Source organism: Theropithecus gelada, chromosome 15 (assembly GCF_003255815.1).
Source record: "Theropithecus gelada isolate Dixy chromosome 15, Tgel_1.0, whole genome shotgun sequence".
Taxonomy (NCBI): domain Eukaryota; kingdom Metazoa; phylum Chordata; class Mammalia; order Primates; family Cercopithecidae; genus Theropithecus; species Theropithecus gelada.
Genome location: NC_037683.1, coordinates 63,871,043 through 63,886,572, shown reverse-complemented (window position 1 = coordinate 63,886,572; position 15,530 = coordinate 63,871,043). Strand labels below are relative to the sequence as shown.

At 39.6% G+C, this 15,530-nt stretch overlaps 1 protein-coding gene across 1 annotated transcript in view; it reads left to right on the top strand.

Annotated features, from left to right (window-relative positions):
• SH3GL2 (SH3 domain containing GRB2 like 2, endophilin A1) overlaps positions 1 to 15,530 on the top strand; it is a 228,259-nt gene that overhangs the window by 174,498 nt on the left and 38,231 nt on the right. Inside the window, exon 2 of the mRNA XM_025359842.1 lies at positions 2,072 to 2,140. Within this exon, the coding sequence (XP_025215627.1) occupies positions 2,072 to 2,140 (69 nt within the window). The remainder of the gene's footprint in view (positions 1 to 2,071; positions 2,141 to 15,530) is intronic.

Genomic DNA, 15,530 nt, shown 5'->3' with positions numbered 1-15,530 from the left:
TCCCCCCCACCCAATTTCTAGTTTGGTAAAAACCCTTACGAATGCAGACCAAGAAGCTGGCTGACAAACAAGATCACAGTTGGTACAGGCTTCAGGTTAGGTGGTATTGATGTCAGACAGATCCTAAATCTGTGAAGACTGCTGAAATAGGGGATCATCAGTCAGCATCACTCAGGGCACAAGTTAAGTGAGAGGGCTGATATCAAGAATTAAGAGTGAAGGCATGAGTACACGTACTCTAGCCTTCTGAGTCTAATGGAACTTCAGACAGAGACAGCCAGCACCACGGACAGCTCTTCAGAGCTGTTGGGTGGAATTAAAAACTCCTAGGGGTTTTTCCTGGAAAAACTGCTTCTATTTCTTCCTAGCTAAAGATGTCTACTGTAGACAAGTATCGTACTTTATGCAACCCCACTTTTCTCATCTGCAATGTAGTAATGATATATATTCTATATAGTTCTCCGGGTATACATATTAAATGATAAATTGAAAGTGAAAGTACGTGTCAGTGATACAAATTTAATAACCTTTCACTTTAAATCATTGCCCTTTATCTACCTAAGATCCTATTATGTCAAGGAAGATTGCCAGCTTCTTCTCAGAGTATGAAATAACAGTTAAATAAACTGATGGGAGAAACTGGGATACGGTAAACAGATACACATTTTATTGGAGAGAGATGGGAACTAGGATTTATTGTATACCGTTAGGTTCAAACATATGCTCTTATAATTCTTATGCCATTTAATTTTCATAACCACTCTGTGTTCCTATCAAGGAATGGAGGGGTCAGTCCATGTCATGCTCTTCCACTGTGCCATATTTCTCCTCTTCCTACTGATGGGGTGGAATGGGTGGCATCTGGTATGCAGGGCCAGAGTGACGGTAGAATTCCAACTCGTGGCTGTCCCAAGAGTGGTCTCTTCTGAGAGTTTTCCTGATGGCAGGAAGTGGAAGTGAAGAACAGACAGAGGGGGTAAGGAACACAGCTTAGACCCCCCAACAAGGAGATATCAGCGCATTCCTGGCCACGAGGTGGAGCAGGGTATCCAGGGGCCCTTTGGAGGGAGGTGAACCAGGTTGTTGCTGAGTTTACTGTGGGTTGGTCATGGTAGGAATCTTCTCAAAGACCCTTAACCTAGCTGATATTGAAGGAAATTAAAAACCATGCTTTGATATCTGTGTGCGATAACTTTATGTAATACAGTGACAGCTTAGGGAAAAGCATCTATCTTTACAATTAGGGTATTTTAAAGGGAATGAAAAAATCTTGTGCCATTAACGTTTAGTATTTCTGTCTTTGATAAAACCAGAGTATATTTTGTGTGATCCCTTGGTGTTTAATTTGAATCATTATTTCAGAACAATTTCAGAACATAATAGTGTATCTAATTTTTATGAACATGAGTTTTACGTGTGATTAATGACTCTTTTCATTTGTTATTTGACAAATATAAAATGTGTGATAAAAAATGATCAAGTAGCAAAGAAATGCCCTCAACAACTTTCCATATGTTTTGTCTTATGTACGTAAGGATGTAGACAGCTTTATGAGACAGACTATACTATACAAGTACTTTTGTCTGAAGATTAGCTGGGCTGAGACTTTTTTCTTTTTATAACAGCTTGATAGATGTTTGTGATTATCGGTTCAATAGCCCATTTAGGACTAGGTTGAAGAAACAGCAATTTTCTACATAGGTAGCATTTTAGATCTATTATCAGAGGGAAATGATTATTGTATGGTGCTGTTGTCCTTTAGAACTTTCAAGAGGAAAATGTTAGGATTAGGTAGTTATATAATGATTTATTTGATGGAAGGAGCACTGAGGTTGAAATCAGAAGATACAAATTTGAATGCTTGCTTTTACACCCACCAGATGCATAGCCTTTAGTAAGTTGTTCAGACCGTCAGAGCCACAGTCTGCTGTTATAAAAATGAGACTCTCCATGTAACTCAGGGAATGGTTGTGAGATTACATTAGATGATATTTGCGAAAGTGCTTAAAATGTCTAACACATTTTTTAAAGAAACTTTATAATAATTCTCCTTTGTGTTTATTTTCTACAGAAAGTGAGTGAGAAGGTTGGAGGAGCTGAAGGAACCAAGCTAGATGATGACTTCAAAGAGATGGAAAGGGTAAGCCTTCACAACTGCCTAATGTTCCCTTTTACATAAAAATGTCTGCCATAATTAGAGGAGAAGAGAAAACGGGAGAGGGCAACTGTTTTCCACTGGTCTCTGAGAATACATTTTGTTATTTACAACTACTTTTCATGTATATTTTAAAACATAAAATGTAAAATATTCTGTCTTCCCTTTGTACTGTCCTGAGAGCAAAACCTCAGTGAGGGTGAAAGGTCACAATGCACTTTTCCTGATGGGTTTCATCATCATTTTTAAAAAATAAGGACAGCGTTGAGCTGATGTTTGACTTAGGGTGAGATGGGTAGAAAAGAAGCTGTAGAATGACATCCGAAATGTTTTTGGGAGAGTTTAAGTCACTTTCTGGCTTTAAGGACCTTCCTTACTAGATGATTGGCCAGAGGCAGCCAGGTATAGTGGAGAGAATACAGTTTTGGAGCCTGTCTGACCTTGGCTCAAACTTCCCTTTCTACCATGTGTCGCCAAAATCCGTCTATTGATCAGAGACTCTTTTTACTATTTTATTATTATTATTGTTATGATTTTTTGAGATGGAGTCTCACTTTGTTGCCCAAGCTGGAGTGCAGTGGCATGATCTTGGCTCACTGCAACCTCCGCCTCCTGGATTCAAGCGATTCTCCTGCCTCAGCCCCCTGAGTGTCTGGGATTACAGGCGCACACCACCACATCTGGCTAATTATTGTATTTTTGGTAGAGATGGGGTGTTACTATGTTGGCCAGGCTGGTCTCGAACTCCTGACCTCAGGTGATCTGCCCACCTCAGCCTCCCAAAGTGCTGAGATTATAGGCATGAGCCAGTGCGTCTGGCAGAGCCCCTTTTTAAGTGAATGTAAAGTGAGAATACTAATACTCATTTGGGGGATTTTAGTTAAGGATTAAAAATAATGTAGCTTATTTAGCTTTCTGCTTAAAAGATAGGTTCTCAGCAAGTGAGGGTAGAAGTGATGAACAAAACATCTCATTTTATTTTTCTTGGGACATAAGCCATGTTTTCTCTTTTACTTTTACTTTAAGGCTCTTCAGAGCAAGTGATACTTAGGGTTATGATTAAAAGTGTATATTACATTGTGCACAGAAACATTTTAGGTCTTAAGTGGGTGGTGGGTAATGGATCTGAGAGTACCAATCCTGTACTTGAACAGAAGAGGATGTTGCAATCCTGTGGCACCTAGAAACCGCATTTAAGCATTGTTAAGAATATTGCTTGTGTACTTCATTATAACAAACCAATTTTTTAATATTCTGATTTTTATTCTACCAGAAGTTTTTTAGGGACTGGATATTTTTTTAGTCTACATCAGATCCAACAGGCTACCTCAGTTTTGCTGTTTTTACTACGTTTGTATGAAGAGTCAAACAAAAAATTCCTAGGTATACATCAGTGTAGTATGGGAAATTTAAAAAAATCCTAGGTACTTTCTGCCTTGTCTTTTTTAGTTTTTCTCTTGAAGAGTTTATTGATGAATTCAATAAATATTTTCTTTGTGTCTTCCATGAACCAGGAGGTAGGATATAGACAAGGTTCCTGAGTGCATGAAGTTCATAGTCTAGTGGGGAGGGCAAACTTGGGGCAAGTAATGACCAGCGTGGCAAGAAGGAAAACGCATGGGGCTACAGAAGCCCAGCACAGAGGAAACTCACCCATACTGCATTGTCAAAGAGAACCTTCCTGACAGTTAAGTGAAGACGGGGAAGAGTTAGCAGAGCCTGGTAAAGGAAACAGCCTGCAAGCAGGCAAGAGGGAATAGCTGAGTTCCTCCCTCCCCCCCCAAAAAAGATAAGTTGCCAGGAGGCAGGGTTTTGTGAAATCAGATTGCATAGTATTGACCCAGCTGGTCATTCTGGCTAAGTTCTTGAGATAGACCTCAGTGATGCGTACCCGCTGGTGAGGAGATTTTATACTGGAATTCTGAGTCCCAGCCTTCAGAAGTCTGGAAAACCAGACTTACGGCTGAGGTCTGCCTGCTACGTGCTCCAGGTAGACCAAAGTCTGCATTGGTTCCTATTTCTTATCTCTGGATGGTTCTAAATACCACCTGATCCTCAACCCAAACTGGTAGCCACTAATATCCATAGTTCTGGAAATAGCATTTTACCCATCAATCTTGTAAAGCATCTGACACTCCAGGAACTGACACACATTTCCAAAATGTCTTGTCTTTGACTTTTCTACTGCCCATAAAATTGGAGTTCCTCACGTTTCATTCGAGCAGCCCATGGGTTAATCAGCCTCTGTCTTCACCCAGTCTTGCTTGATCCCTCCTTGTCCTTTGATGCTCCTCCTTCCCTGCACCCCTGGAGAGCATTTATAGTATGCCACGTGGCCAATGTCATGTAATTCATGAAAGATTAGGCAGATATTTAGGAATTTGGAACTAAGTACCAGGAATCAGAATTTGACACTTCCTTTTAGCATCTGCTGGTACTAAAGGGAATAAGCTAGGCAGCTCACTGTCTAAACTGAGACGAACTAACTTTCTGTTTCTTAAATGAGACTAAAAAGAATAGGAAATTTGGATACCTGAGTAGAATCTATCACTGAGCAACTAATTAGACCTTTGGAGATTTATTTTGATGAGAAATGTATGCCAGTTTTGCAAACTAATTGAAATAAAAGAGAATCCTGCAAGGATTTTACTTTAGGCAAATACCAACAGACCTTTCTCTGAGTCTGAAAGTAAGGTATACGGATTATTTCTCCTAATTTATAGAAATGTTTCTGAAGCTTTTATTTCAAAATACAGATATTCCAGCAACAAAGTAAACTTCTGATTGACTGAAGAACATACTCATGGCTCTTTACTTGGGTTTTTACCTGAGTAAATTGAGAGATTTAGGTTTCAGTGCAGTGTGGAAATTGTTTTGCTGTTTAATTCTTTTTATCTTTTGTTTCATCTGTGTCTCTATTGCAAATTTTGTACTCTCGACCCATGCTAAATTTACATGGATAGTGTAAGATTTATGTGGTAATTGAAAAGCACTTGCTTTGGATTTAGACTCTCAAATCTTTTCTCTCCTGTTAATTTATTATTCACACAAATGTTTTAGCTCAGTGTTCCCAAGCAGACAGAAGAATTGCCTTTCCATAGTTGGTTTTCTGCTCATCAGGCATTTGGGGTAGAGAGACCTTTACTCATCTGTATTCTCGGAGGTGCAATTAGATAACAAAATGAAATAAATTAGAGGTTTGCTTTAAGCAGCGCTACTGGGAGAGAGAAGTGGGTTTTCCTAGGGGTGTTTCTCTAATCAGCCACCCCAGCAGCTCTCTGGCTGAGGTGCAGTAAAATCAGCATGTGTATCCCTTAGCTCTGCAGCCCTCCTCTCCCTGAGCTGATTGGATGGAATCCTGCGGCTGTGCTGTCTCTGTAGGATCCCTGCCCATCATTATTTCTCTCCTCTTAAGTGCCTTGCATGGAATTCTTTCTGTTTTCATTTTAAATGCTGTCTGTTGCTTACAAGCTTTGTTAAACACAGGCTAAATGTCTTACTCTGGTGCAACATTGGAGGATTTCTTCTTTGAAAAGCTATAGGTTTTTTTTTTTGTCAAGAGGAAGTTCTAAAATTTGAAGAACTCTGATTCCTTCTCAAATTTTCTCAGTTGTTGCAATGATTGTGTAGTTTTTTGTTGTGTTAACAGTTACATTCATTAATTTATTCAGAACGTGCCTCCATGTTAAGGCACTATCCCTGTCTTCAAGGGGCTTCCAGTTTTGATTTTTAAAAAATACGTACGTAAATCAGTACCTTACAGAACATAGTGCTTGGTGTCCTGGGGAGGATTCCCATGGAATCTTCAGGCTGGGTATATCAGGCTTTCTAGAAGAGAGAAGGTGTCTGAGCTAAATCCTGAACATGTCTCTTGTCCCTGATTATATGGTTCATTCAGAATTCTAAGCTGAGGAATATAGTATCGCTTTTGCAGCCTGAAAATTATCCTGGGAAATCTCTACTGTTGAACCCAGAAGATGTACTAGGGATAGAAACATGTCTATAGGTGCTTCAACAAAAATGGGATTCTTTTTAAGGAGCAGCCTTGAGTTTTAGGAAGAGCAAGTTGTTGAGAAAGAATGCCATTTTGTATGAGAGTAAGAGAGGATTATTGGCAGAGGCGGTGTGGAGGAAGTCCAATAGGGAAATGTCCATGGTCATTATCTTCATACACTCAGTCACTGGGTGGAGAGGGGTTCAATTTTTCTATCCAGCCCAAGTGGTAGAGCTAGAATTAAGGAGTAGAAACCATGGGGAGATAGATTCTGGCTCAAAACTTTTGGCTCTCAAAGCTGGGTTTTTGGTGTGTGTTTTTTGTTTTGTTGTTTTGTTTGTGTGTGTGGTTTCTTTGCCTCAGGAATGACTGAATTCCCTATCACCGCCCATGTTTGACTCCCTAGTTCCCACTGCCCATGTTGGAACACAGGCTGACCCGCTAGTTCCCTGCCATCATGTGAGGCACACCAGTCATCTCTTGTGAGTTTTGTGTTTAGTGATTTGTTACTAATAATGTCACTTTTTAATGATGTCACTCTTACTCGGATTCCAGCAATCTCTCTCAAGTGGGAGAGAAAGGAGTAGAGTTCCAGCTAGAATGCTCTGAGCAACACATATCCCCGAGTGCACCTATGGACATCTCCTTCATGGTATGATAGGAAAGGGGGAGGCATGGAGCGTTGTGCTAAGACACACACTCCCTGGTGTGGGGATGTAAGAAGGGCCAGAGCCCCAAACAAGATGAGCTGTTAAGACATCTTTCTCCTTAGTCTGAAATTCAGTGATAACAAGCTTCCTCTAAGTTACATGTTTGCAATATAGTTCCAAGCTTATATTCATTAAAGGTAAAGACCAAGAAAATTAACAGCAAAAAAATACATTGGAGCAATCACAGCATTCTAATAACCTTGTTTGTTTTTCTTTTTAACACGTCGTCAGTTGGGCTTTCTGAATACATAAGATAATGCTTTAAATCATGGCAGCTTGGGGACAGATGCATTAACTCTTCCGAGTCAGTAGGGGACTATTAAAAACATCACTCTTGTACCTGCCTGTATCTCGCTGCCAGACAGACCTTCCCAGGACACTGTTTTCATCATGACTCCGTGATTGTTTATTTAGCTGTTCTTGTTCAGGAGTCTCAGTACTTTAAGTGGGTGTGTATACATTATTAATAGTTGCATTTTCTTCAGTGACAGAGAAGTTAAGAATTTGAACATATTTTAGTTTTTCATATGACATTTTAACATTTCTTTTATGTTACCACTGTGAGTTACCCCATGTTCAAGTGGGCAATTCATCTACTTATTTATCTGATTTATTTATTTACTCATTTGGAGATTGAGCTCTCTCTCTTTTGTCCAGGCTGGAGTGTAGTAGCTCAATCATGCTCACTATCACCTCAAACTTCTGGGCTCAAGTGATCCTCCTGCCTCAGCCCCCCAAGTAGCTGGGACTACAGGAACACACCACCATGCCTGGCTAATTTTTATTATTTGTTTTATCTTTGAGGTCCAATTTATTTCTTTTTTTAAACTTTTATTTTAAGTTCAGGGATACATGTGCAGGTTTGTTACATAGGTAGACGTGTCGTGGGTGTTTATTGTACAAATGATTTCATCACCCAGGTATTAAGCCTGGTACCCATTAGTTATTTTTCCTGATCATCTCCCTCCTCCCACCCTCCACCCTCCATTAGGTCCCAGTGTGTGTTGTTCCCCTCTATGTGTCCATGTGTTCTCATCATTTTTGTCCCACTTATAAGTGAGAACATGTGCTATTTGGTTGTCTCTACCTGCATTAGTTTGCTAGAGATAATGGCCTCCAGGTCCATCCATGTCCCTACAAAGAACCTGATCTCTCTTTTTTATGGCTGCTTAGTATTCCATGGTGTATACATATCACATTTTCTTTATCTAGTCTGTCATTGTTGGGCATTTGGGTTGGTTCCATATCTTTGCTATTATTAATAGTGCTGCAGTGAAAACATGTGTGCATGTGTCTTTATAATAGAACAATTTATATTTCTTTGGATATATATAGAATAATGGGATTGCTGGGTCAAATGGTATTTCTGTCTTTAGGACTTTGGGGAATTACCACACTGTCTTCCACAATGGTTGAACTAATTTACAGTCCTACCAACAGTGTATTAAAAGACACAGACTGGCAAATTGGATAAAGAGTCAAGACCCATCAGTTTGCTGTATTCAGGAGACCCATCTCACATGCAGAGACACACATAGGCTCAGAATAAAGGGATGGAGGAAGATCTACCAAGCAAATGGAAAAAAAAAAAAAAAAAGGAGGGGTTGCAATCCTAGTCTCTGATAAAACAGACTTTAAACCATCAAAGATCAAAAGAGACAAAGAAGGCCATTACATAATGGTAAAGGGATCAATACATCAGGAAGAGCTAACTATCCTAAATATATATGCACCCAATACAGGAGCACCCAGATTCATAAAGCAAGTCCTTAGAGACTTACAAAGAGACTTAGACTCCCATACAATAATCATGGGAGACTTGAACACCCCACTGTCAACATTAGACAGAACAATGAGACAGAAAGCCAACAAGGATATCGAGGAATTGAATTCAACTCTGCACCAAGTGGACCTAATAGACATCTACAGAACTCTCCACCCCAAATCAACAGAATATACATTCTTCTCAGCACCACATCGCCCTTATTCCAAAATTGACCACATAGTTGGAAGTAAAGCACTCCTCAGCAAATGTAAAAGAACAGAAATTATAACAAGCTTCTCTCAGACCACACTGCAATCAAACTAGAACTCAGGACTAAGAAACTCAATAGAAACCACTCAACTACACGAAAATTCAACAACCTGCTCCTGAATGACTACTGGGTACATAACAAAATGAAGGCAGGAATAAAGATGTTCTTTGAAACCAATGAGAACAAAGTTACAACATACCTGAATCTCTGAGACACATTTAAAGCACTGTGTAGAGGGAAATTTGTAGCACTGAATGCCCACAAGTGAAAGCAGGAAAGATCTAAAATTGACACCCTAACATCACAATGAAAAGAACTGGAGAAGCAAGAGCAAACACATTCAAAAGCTAGCAGAAGGCAAGAAATAATTAAGATCAGAGCAAAACTGAAGGAGATAGAGACACAAAAATCCTTCCAAAAAATCAATGAATCCAGGAGCTGGTTTTTTGAAAAGATCAACAAAATTGATAGACCACTAGCAAGACTAATAAAGAAGAAAAGAGAGAAAAATGAAATAGATGCAATAAAAAATGATAAAGGGGATATCACCACCAGCCCCACAGAAATACAACTACCATCACAGAATACTATAAACACCTCTACGCAAATAAACTAGAAAACCTAGAAGAAATGGATAATTTCCTGTATACTTACACTCTCCCAAGACTAAACCAGGAAGAAGTTGAATCCTTGAATAGACCAATAGCAGGCTCTGAAATTGAGGCAATAATTAATAGCCTACCAACCAAAAACACTCCCGGACCAGATGGATTCACAGCCGAATTCTACCAGAGGTACAAGGAGGAGCTGGTACCATTCCTTCTGAAACTATTCCAATCAATAGAAAAAGAGGGAATCCTCCCCGACTCATTTTATGAGGCCAACATCATCCTGATACCAAAGCCTGGCAGAGACACAACAAAAAAAGAGAATTTTAGACCAATATCCCTGATGAACATCGATGCAAAAGTCCTCCATAAAATACTGGCAAACTAAATCCAGCAGCACATCAAAAAGCTATCCACCATGATCAAGTGGGCTTCATCCCTGGGATGCAAGGCTGGTTCAACATACACAAATCAATAAATGTAATCCAGCATATAAACAGAACCAAAGACAAAAACCACATGATTATCTCAATAGATGCAGAAAAGGCCTTCGACAAAATTCAACAGCCCTTCATGCGAAAAAGTCTCAATAAATTCGGTATTGATGGAACGTACCTCAAAATAATAAGAGCTATTTATGACAAACCCACAGCCAATATCATACTGAGTGGGCAAAAACTGGAAGCATTCCCTTTGAAAACTGGCACAAGACAGGGATGCCCTCTCTCACCACTCCTATTCAACATAGTGTTGGAAGTTCTGGCCAGGGCAATCAGGCAAGAGAGAAAGAAAGAAAGGGTATTCAGTTAGGAAAAGAGGAATTCAAATTGTCCCTGTTTTCAGATGACATGATTGTATATTTAGAAAACTCCATCGTCTCAGCCCAACATCTCCTTAAGCTGATAAGCAACTTCAGCAAAGTCTCAGGATACAAAATCAACGTGCAAAAATCACAAGCATTCTTGTACTCTAGTAACAGACAAACAGAGAGCCAAATCACGAATGAACTCCCATTCACAATAGCTTCAAAGAGAATAAAATACCTAGGAATCCAACTAACAAGGGATGTAAAGGACCTCTTCAAGGAGAACTACAAACCACTGCTCAGTGAAATAAAAGAGGACACAAACAAATGGAAGAACACACCATGCTCATGGATAGAAAGAATCAAGATTGTGAAAATGGCCATACTGCCCAAGGTAATTTATAGATTCAATGCCATTCCCATTAAGCTACCAATGACTTCCTTCTCAGATTTGGAAAAAAACTGCTTTAAAGTTCATACGGAACCAAAAAAGAGCCTGCATTGCCAAGACAATCCTAAGCCAAAAGAACAAAGCTGGAGGCATCACGCTACCTGACTTCAAACTATACTACAAGGCTACAGTAACCAAAACAGCATGGTACTGGTACCAAAACAGAGATATAGACCAATGGAACAGAACAGAGCCCTCAGAAATAATACCACACATCTACAGCCATCTGATCTTTGACAAACCTGACAAAAACAAGAAATAGGGAAAGGATTCCCTATTTAATAAATGGTGCTGGGAAAATTGGCTAGCCATAAGTAGAAAGCTGAAACTGGATCCTTTCCTTACTCCTTATACGAAAATTAATTCAAGATGGATTAGAGACTTAAATGTTAGACCTAAAACCATAAAAACCCTAGAAGAAAACGTAGGTAATACCATTTAGGACATAGACATGGGCAAGGACTTCCTGTCTAAAACACCAAAAGCAATGGCAACAAAAGCCAAAATTGACAAATGAGATCCAATTAAACTAAAGAGCTTCTGCCCAGCAAAAGAAACTACCATCAGAGTGAACAGGCAACCTACAGAATGGGAGAACATTTTTGCAATCTACTCATCTGACAAAGGGCTAATATCCAGAACCTGTAAAGAACTCAATCAAATTTACAAGAAAAAACCAAACAACCCCATCAAAAAGCGGGCAAAGGATATGAACAGACACTTCTCAAAAGAAGACATGCATACAGCTAACAGACACATGAAAAAATGCTCATCACTGGCCATCAGAGAAATGCAAATCAAAACCACAATGAGATACCATCTCACACCAGTTAGAATGGCAATCATTAAAAAAAATCAGGAAACAACAGGTGCTGGAGAGGATGTGGAGAAATAGGAACACTTTTACACTGTTGGTGGGACTGTAAACTAGTTCAACCATTATGGAAAACAGTGTGGCAATTTCTCAAGGATCTAGAACTAGAAATACCATTTGACCCAGCCATCCCATTACTGGGGATATACCCAAAGGATTATAAGTCATGCTGCTATAAAGACACATGCACATGTATGTTTATTGTGGCACTATTCACAATAGCAAAGACTTGGAATCAACCCAAATGTCCATCAGTGACAGATTGGATTAAGAAAATGTGGCACATATATACCATGGAATACTATGCAGCCATAAAAAAGGATGAGTTCGTGTTCTTTTTTAGGGACATGGATGCAGCTGGAAACCATCATTCTCAGCAAACTATCGCAAGAACAGAAAACCAAATACCGCATGTCCTCACTCATAGGTGGGAATTGAACAATGAGATCACTTGGACACAGGAAGGGGAGCATCACACACTGGGTCCTATTGTGGGGAGGGGGTTGGGGGAAGGATAGCATTAGGACATATACCTAATGTAAATGACGAGTTAATGGGTGCAGCACGCCAACATGGCACATGTATACATATGTAACAAACCTGCGCATTGTGCACATGTACCCTAGAACTTAAAGTATAAAAAAAAAAAGAATAGCATTGAATCCATAAACTGCCATTAAAATGGCAATATCGCCATTTTAATATTGAGTCTTCATATCCATGAGCATGAAATGTTTTTCCATTGTTTGTATCATCTATGATTTCTTTCAGCAGTGTTCGTAGTTCTTCTTGTAAAGAACTTTCAGCCAGGTGTGGTGGCTCATGCCTGTAATCCCAGAACTTTGGGAGGCTGAGGAGGGCAGATCACGACGAGGTCAGGAGATGGAAACCATCCTGGCTAACGCAGTGAAACCCCGTCTCTACTAAATATACAAAAAATTAGCTGGGTGTGGTGGCAGGTGTCTATAGTCCCAGCTACTTGGGAGGCTGAGGTAGGAGAATGGCGTGAACTGAGGTGGCAGAGCTTGCAGTGAGCTGAGATCACACCACTGCATTCCAGCCTGGGCAACAGAGCGAGACTCCATCTCAAAAAAAAAAAAAAAAAAAAAAAAGAACTTTCACCTCCCTGGTTAGCTGTATTCCTAGATGTTTTATTATTTTTGTGGCAATTGTGAAGGAGATTGTTCCTGATTTGGCTCTTGGCCTGACAGTTTTTGGTGTATAGGAACACTAGTGATTTTTGAACATCAATTTTGTATCCTGAGACTTTGCTGAAGTTCTTTATCAGCTTAAGAATCTTTTTGGCTGAGACCGTGGGGTTTTCTAGACATAGGATCATACCGTCTGCAAACAGGGATAGTTTGACTTCCTGTCTTCCTACTTGGATGCCCTTTATTTCTTTCTCTTGCCTAATTGGCCAGGCCAGGACTTCCAATACTATGTTGAATAGGAGTAGTGAGAGAGGGCATCCTTGTCTTGTGCCGATTTTCAAGGGAAATGCTTCCAGCTTTTGCCCATTCAGTATGATATTGGCTATGGGTTTGTCATATATGGCACTTACTATTTTGAGGTGCATTCCTTTAATACCTAGTTCATTGGGACTTTTTAACATGAATAGATGTTGAATTTTATTGAAAACCTTTTGTGCATCTATTGAGATAATCATGTATTTTTTTTCTTTAGTTCTGTTTATGTGATGAATCATATTTATTGATTTGCATATGTTGAACCAACCTTGCATCCTAGGGATAAAACCTACTTGGTAATGGTGGATAAGCTTTTTGACATGCCTCTGGATTTGGTTTGCCAGCATTTTATTGAGGATTTGCATCAGTGTTCATTAAGGACCTTGGCCTGAAGTTCTCTTTTTTGTTGTATCTTTGTGCCTAATTTTTAAATCTTTTGTATAGGTGGAGTCTCACTTTTTCCCAGGCTAGTCGTGAACTCCTGGCCTTAAGCAGTCCTCCTGTGTTGGCCTCCCAAAGCATTGGGGTAACAGACATGGGCCACCATGCCTGACTTAATTCATTTATATATTAATGACCACTAAACTCACAAACTGTCGGTGCTCCCTTTAAGGTGTCTATGTTTTTCTTAAACTTCACTCTGCTACAGCATCTGGTATAATGTGGTATCTAATAGTATGAAATCATATCTTTCAGTCCTTTTATTGCTCCAGAAATAATGCCATGTTGTTCACGAGTCCTATCACCTAAGTTCAGGAAACACCAACTTTTATTTTCTTTAGGGAAGAGGTAATATTCACATGTCTCTGAAAGAGTAACCCCATTGTAGTCATTTCCATGCCTTCTCTTCTCTAGTATCTTGTCTCTAAAGACTGAGACAGCTGGTGAAATAATCAGCATCATCTGTAGATTCAGCATGGCATTACTATTAGTGAAGCTAGCACCTAGCACAGGGATCAAGGTTTTTTTTAAGTGCTTTAGGTTTTTTGGGCCAGAGGGTCTCTGAGGTCTCTTACAACTCCTTGCCAATGCTGTTGAAACACAAAAGCATCCATTGACAGCGTTTAAATGAATGATTGTGGCTGTTTTCCAACAAAACTTTATCTAAGGATGCTGAAATTTGAATAATTATTTTATTCTGTAAAATAGTAGTCTCATTTCAAATTTTTTCAACCATTTAAAAGTGTAGAAATGGAAGTTTTTATTACCTAAAAAAACATGTGTGTATCTATATATTTACAGTTTCACTTTCTTTAAACTGCCTTCCCTAATGGCTCCTCACACCAATCCCAGGCAAGGTTAGTTGAAGATGGAGGCTCAGGAGCTTATAAGATGAGAAGTTCTTGTAATTTAGGGTGCATCAAAACTCACTTTCAAGTAGAAATTGGAAATTTTGGACATTGAGAAAAATAACAGTTACATGTCATAAGTTCAGAGTTAAACTGTGCTGTTCTCAAATGTCAGTAAGCTGAATTCTGGGAGTTTATGGGAATTGCTAGTTATAATAAATTACTTAAGCATAAATCTTCTTTATGCTAATTTCGTCAGGCCTGTTACTAAGAGAATATGTACTTGGATATTACCAGTTTAGGTATATAAATAAGTCTCCTAGCAAGTGCATAACAAGGCACATTCAGGAGTCTCATGGTGTTATGGCCCTCAGCTTGTCTCTGGCTGACACAGTCTACTTTAGCAAAAGAGTCCTGGGCATTATTATTGAGGACAGAGGTGGACAGAAGTTAGAAACTGGTCAGCCTCCTACTGGCAGATGACTTCAGAATAGTGACTAGTCATTGGACCATTCAGTTCTTCTGGTACTTTTTTTAAGAAAGCCTCTGTTTCATGGTCTTGGGAACTACTTTTCTCCTTACAACAACACTCAAAGAGCTCCTTTCCCTTCTCTAGGCCACAGATGTGGACACTTAATAAATTAAAGCATTAAACAGAATGCTCCCCTGGTCTCTTCCTCTTCTGTCCATGAACTCTGTCAAGTAATTACCTGTAAGAATGCAGTCATGCCTGGCTCTGTGTCTCATGCCTGTAATCCCAGCACTTTGGGAGGCCAAGGCGGATGGATCACTTGAGGCCAGGAGTTCAAGACCAGCCTGACCAACGTGGCAAAACCCCATCTCTACCAAGAAATACAAAAATTAGCTGGGCATGGTGGTGCGTGCCTGTAGTCTCAGCTACTTGGGAAGCTGAGAAGGGAGAATCGCTTGAACCCAGGAGGTGGAGGTTGCAGTGAGCTGAGATAGCACTACTGCACTCTAGCCTAGGGGAGAGAGTGAGACCCTGTCTCAAAAAAAAAAAAAAAAAAAAAAAAAAAAAAAAAAAAAAAAAAAAAAAGGAATGCAGTCAGTAGCAAGGGCCTAGGAATGGATTTGCCAAAAACCGGTCCCTCTTTGGTATATTTCCTGATGATGAAATGCAT